This window comes from Elephantulus edwardii, unplaced genomic scaffold (assembly GCF_000299155.1).
Source record: "Elephantulus edwardii isolate Elephantulus edwardi_28Jun2011 unplaced genomic scaffold, EleEdw1.0 scaffold00045, whole genome shotgun sequence".
NCBI classification, from domain to species: Eukaryota; Metazoa; Chordata; class Mammalia; order Macroscelidea; family Macroscelididae; genus Elephantulus; species Elephantulus edwardii.
Window position 1 is genome coordinate 18119498 of NW_006399795.1, and position 5775 is coordinate 18125272.

Below are 5775 nucleotides of genomic sequence, written 5' to 3' on the forward strand. Positions count from 1 at the left end.
GTCCATGGTATTCTCAATACTCTTCTCCAGCACCACAGCTCAAAGGCATCAATTCTCCTTCTGTCCTCCTTGGTCATTGTCCAACTCTCTGATGCATAAGAAGTGATTGCGAAGACCATGGCCTGTATCAGACGCACAACACCTAAAACATACAGTGTTCACAGAAAGGTTCAAAGCCCCGCCGGCCTTATGCCGAGATGCCGCGTGGAGCGTCCACAGAGAGAGCTCGGGGACGCCATTCCACTGCCTCCTTAACAGCTTGCTGCCAAAAGTGCTCAATGCTCGTTTCACTTTCTTTATCTTTTGTTTCGTTATATATCATTTTTTTTTTAAAAAAATAAAATCTCCTTCTTCTGTTAGAGAAACAGATACTAATGCAGGTCTTTTGTGAAAGCTAAGTAGCATAAAATCAACTTTTGAAAGGAAAGTTGTTGTAGATGTCTTCGAATCGGAACCGACCCGTAGCTGCTGCACCAGCGAGTTTGCAGAGACAGTAGATACTGTATTCTACTCTGCAGAGGGACTGCTTTGATCCAGCACCTGTTGGACAGTTGAGTTTAATCTGTTGTGACTTGTGCTGCAGTGAATACTGGTGTAAAAAACTTTCAGTTCCTTTGGCTACAGACCTCTGAGCAGCATTGGTGGGACAGACCTCTGAGCAGAATTGCTGGGTTGTGGAGGGACTAAGTTGGGGTGTGGGTGTCAGGAGCAGGGAGAGAAGACCAGGGAGGTGCCACGGAGCCTTGGGTGGGAGGTAGTGGTGCTTCTGTATGAGGGTCTAAGTGGGTCTCAGCTGTGCTGATGAAGAGTCATTCCCAGGGCAGGAGCATGGGGCTATCAGGACAGCTGAGCTCTTGGGGGGACCTTGGGGCCTGGCTGCTGAGCCTGAGGTGCTGAGGACCCAGACAGAGCTGGGAGTCAGCTCTGCAGGGTGGGCAGAAGTGCCCAGAAAGAACAACCCCTGAGGCTGCAGGTCCATGTGGCTAAGGAGGGGAGGACGAGGTACAAGACAGCTGTGTGGGGTGATCCTGCCTTGAGCTGGAGAATCAGCATCCCCACAAAGGTGCAGGGCCCTGGGATGGGTAAGTGAGTGAGGGGTGTGTGAGGGTGTGTGTATTCAGGAGATGAAGGAGACAGAGGGGGGATTCCCACTGCAGCAGCACCGTAAGCGCTCAGGGTGCTTGGCCTTCCTTGCAAGTCAGTGATTCTCAGGGAGAAAGGGAGGGTGGTCTAGGAGGACAGGATCTGAGCTGCCTGGGGGAGAGTGTGGGAAGTGGGGAGCCAGGCTGGCATTGAAAATAGGAAATAGGTGACTAAGACACATTGAGGGCTCAGGGATCCTCTGAGAGCACCAAGTTAAGGAGACCCCCTGAAAACCCACGGACTCAATTCTTGTTTCAAAGCAGGTTCAATAACTAGAGCAAACAAACCAGGTACAGAAAGTTGGCCCTGCCCCTGGGTGGGACAAGCAGTGGTCCTATGACCTAGACATGAAAGTGATAGCTACTGGTGTGTGTGTGTGTGTGTGTGTGTGTGTGTGTGTGTGTTTGTGTTTGTCTATCTCCTGGGGTCTCGTTCTCTCTGCTCAGTTCATCCATCAATCTAAAGCTGTGGGAATAGGTAAAATCTGTTGATAGAAAAATAACAAAGAATAGGACCCAGAGAAGGGGCGCTCCCTGGGAAGTGTTGGGGCGCCTTAGGGCCCTGATGGCCCGCTTGGTTTTCCACAGACTGGAAGCCAGGCATGTCCGTGCCGTGGGACATCTCGGCAGCCTACCTCCTGCAGGGCAGCTTCTACGGCCATTCCATCTATGCCACGCTCTACATGGACTCCTGGCGCAAGGACTCGGTGGTCATGCTCATCCACCACATGGTCACCCTGGTCCTCATCGTCTCCTCCTATGCCTTCAGGTGACCACAGGGCTGGGATGGGACTGTAGGGGAGGAGAGTCCATGGGGGATGGTCACATTCAGGGGTCCTGGGAGGGGAGATGCTGGAGGCCTACTGAGGCCAGGATGGGGCTAAGGAGGCACACGGAACTCCCAGCCTGCCTCACCCCAGCATCTGTTTCTCTTCAGATCCCTACCTCGGGCTGGGGTGTAGCAAAGACCACCCCATAGGAACCCTGGTGTTTTTGGGCTAGCGCGGTCACCATGGACCACTCATGGTCTAAGCAACTGAACCTTGCCTGAGTGCAGTGAACTCCAAGGTCATTTCCACAGACACATCAGGCCAAATGTCCTCTGGCCCCATCATTTGTCATACTGATTATAGACAGAGGTGACAGTACACCCACCCCCCAGCTGTAGAGTGAATTCTGGCTCGTGCCAGCCCCGTCATCAGGTTTCTAAGGTTGAGAATCTTCACAGGAAGACCGTCCATTTTCCTCCTGAATGGTAACTGGTGGATTCAAACTGCTGACCCTCTGGTTAGCAACCCACCACGTAACCTGCTTTTCCACCAGGGTCCTTGAGAGGATGATCTTGTTTCATTGCCGCCCAGTCGGACCCACACATAGCTGACCCTCCACTGGCTGTAAATCACACGGAGGAGATTGCCTGTCTGCCCTGCAGAGCTGCTGCTGCTGGATTTGAACCACCAGAGAGGCTTGGTGTTTGGCTTAGCCATGCATCTTCCTGCCACCTGAGCGCCCTGAAATGAGCTAGATGTAAAAAGAATTTTACTTCCTTAATTTCTGAGTGCTGCTGTGGCAGGAATATCACAAGTGGGTGATTTTAAAGGACAGAAATGCATATTCTCCCAGTCAAGAGGCTGGGCCTCTGAACCTGGCAACCTCAGGGAAGATGCCTGTCTGCCTGCCACTGCTCTCCAGGGTTCTTTGGCATTTGTCTCTGCTCCCTTTGTCCTTGCTTATCTCTGCCTAATCTGGTTTGATAGCTCAGAAATTAGGAGGCTTAAGACACACCCAGTGTTCATCCCGCCTTAATAACATACAAAGAAGGCTCTGTCCCCAGAGTTAGTTCCTGTTGAGACCAGAGTTATAAGGATGAGAAACTGATTCATAGCTGAACCTCCAGTCGGTTTTCAGAAGCTCAATCTCAGGGATGGAGAGTGCCCATCTTTTTCCTATAGAGTACCCGGTGGATTTGAACCATGAGTCATTGGGTTGCCAGCCTAGCACCTTATCCACTATACTACCAGAACTTACATATATTTTTGTTGTTGTTGTTATGTGACCCTATTACAGCACCTTTGAACCCTTGTGTATTCTGTGCCAAACTTACTGTCTTTGACACACCCCATTACCTCAGTCACTAAATCAATCCATCTTATCAAAGGTGTTCCTCTCTTGAGCTGTCCCTCCACCCTCCCAAGCATGATGTCCCACTCCATGGACTGGTCCCTCCATACAGTATGCCCAAAGTATGTCAGACGAAGCCTCAGAATCCTTGCCTCCAAGGAGCAGCCTGGTTTTACCCTCTCTAGGACAAACTTGTTTGTTTTCCTAGCCGTCCATGGTACGGTCAGTATTCTTCTCCAGCACCACAGCTCAAAAGCATCAAATACTCCTTCTGTCATTTTTAGGAGAATATAATTTAGTTCATTACACCTGTGTCTTTTCAGTTTTTTTCCTTCCATGTAGCTAAAAGGGGGGGGGGAAACCCCTTCTAAAATGACAGCTGCTGCTCAGATCTATATTCGGTGGACAGACTGCTCCAGCCACGCCCCAGGGGCTGTTTAAACTTCCATCATTTGTTAATCATTCAAAGGAGCCACATTTCAAGTGTTCATCAGCCACACATGGCAGGTGCTCCTTTATTGCACGATTTTGTAGGTACAAAACGTCTCCATCATTCTAGAAAGTTCTACAGGATAATGCTACTCTTCAGGGTGGTCACATGATCAAGTCAGAATTTTTTTTAAAAAAAGACCTTCGGTCGCCTTCAAACAGTTTATTTGAAGGTGCTGAGAACTAGAGGAAGAAATCAAGTCAGAGAGTGGCTTGTCATTAGGGGGTGGTACTGTGGGTTTAGATATGGGGAGTCAGGAGGTGTCTGTGTGACAGGTTAACTGAGGCTGAAAGGAAATGTAGAACGGTATCAGTGCCACCAGTGTTGGGGACAGCCTGAGGAAAGGTTGTGGGGCAGGAGCTTGGGAGGTACTGGGAGGGAGGGAGGGCTGAGGGCTGAGATATGGGGAGAAGAAGCATTGCTTATTTAGGGGCTGAGTCCTAGCTTGTTAGCCAGGCAGCTAGCAGAGCCCTAGAGGTAGCCTTTGCTAGGCCAGCGGCAGGTAGCAAGGACCTGTAGGCATCAAGGCGGCACTTAGTGGCGTCATCTTGTGGTGTTCAAAATGAACAGTGTATTCTTGGTGAGATCTGGAAAAGGTCACACAGAATGGACCCAAGCGGGCCGGTGAGGTGGGAGGGCACGCAGGGCTTGGGTGGGTAGGGAGATCTGGGGTTCCTGGCGCCAGGTGTGAGCCACCCACCTCCACCCCCAGGTACCACAACGTAGGAGTCCTTGTGTTATTTCTGCATGACATCAATGATGTGCAGCTCGAATTCACCAAGCTCAATGTCTACTTCAAATTCCGGGGCGGCACCTACTATCGCCTGCACTCGCTGGCCTCCAACCTGGGCTGTGTCAGCTTCAGTGTCAGCTGGTGAGGGGGCGGGGCGAGGGAGGAGGGGCGGGGACAGAGAGAAAGACGGGGGTGCGTGTGGGCAAGGATCCACAGGGACAGGACATCACTGGGTAAGAAGGATGGGACTGGGCCCGTGGGGATGGACAGAACAATGGGGACAGAGAAAGGGAAGGTGCAGGTGGGGTCATGAGAAGGTGCATGTCAGGGACAGGTGGAGCTCTTCTTACAGCTCCCAGTCACCCTGCCCTCCTGCTGCCCCCCAGGTTCTGGTTCCGGCTCTACTGGTTCCCACTCAAGGTCCTGTATGCCACGTGGCACTGCAGCTTGCGCTCAGTCCCTGACATCCCCTTCTACTTCTTCTTCAACGCGCTGCTGCTGGCGCTGACTCTCATGAACCTCTACTGGTTCCTGGTGAGTCCTTTCTTCTTCCTCCTTCTCCCGCCCTCTTCCTCCTCCTCTGTGCCCTCCGCCCCTTTTCTTCCTCTCCTTCTCCTGGGGAGCCTCGCCCACCCACGGCCTCACCCCCCTCTCCTCCGCAGTACATCGTGGCCTTCGCTGTTAAGATGTTGACGGGCCAGATGCCTGAGCTGAGGGACGTGCGGGACTACGACTCTGTGGCGGAGACCCCCAGGCCCAAGCCCAGCAAAGACGAGTGAGTGTGCGCCCTGCCAGCCTCGGGTATGACTCAGCGGAACACCAGGGCACACACAGGCTGGCCCCAGATGTGGACCAGGCAGACAGATGGACACTGTCTCAGGCCACAGGCACAGCAAGCCTGCAGTAAAGGCGTGGATAAACGGCTGCCAGAGTTAATGCTGCTGAGGACAGACACAAGGAGGGGCTGGCGAGATGGAGGACTGAGTGGCACTGTGTGGGCAGAAGCTGAGTCTAGGCTGCCGCCCGGGCTATGGATGTGGCAGGGTGGGAGGCCAGGGGTGGAGGGCAGGGATGGAGGGGAGGCCCTGGGGGAACCTGAGTCCTTAGGAAGAGCCATGTTGCAATAGGCAGTAGGGGTACAGGGTGAGGAGAGAGGATACCAGGGTCTACCATCCACCCACTCCTCACTCCTTACCCTCTACCCACTTTGAGGTGCTTAGACTTAAGATTCTAGAAAGAGTAGGGTGAAGGTTTTGAGCTTCTGGGGGGGGAGCAGAGAACCAGAGCCC

General features: G+C 52.7%; 1 protein-coding gene across 1 annotated transcript in view; it reads left to right on the forward strand.

Annotated features, from left to right (window-relative positions):
* Positions 1–5265, forward strand: part of CERS1 (ceramide synthase 1) — a 25191-nt gene extending 19926 nt beyond the window's left edge. The window contains exons 6-9 of the mRNA XM_006885970.1: positions 1731–1911; positions 4466–4627; positions 4873–5020; positions 5149–5265. Of these exons, the coding sequence (XP_006886032.1) occupies positions 1731–1911; positions 4466–4627; positions 4873–5020; positions 5149–5265 (608 nt within the window). The remainder of the gene's footprint in view (positions 1–1730; positions 1912–4465; positions 4628–4872; positions 5021–5148) is intronic.
* The last annotated feature ends 510 nt before the right edge of the window (positions 5266–5775 follow it).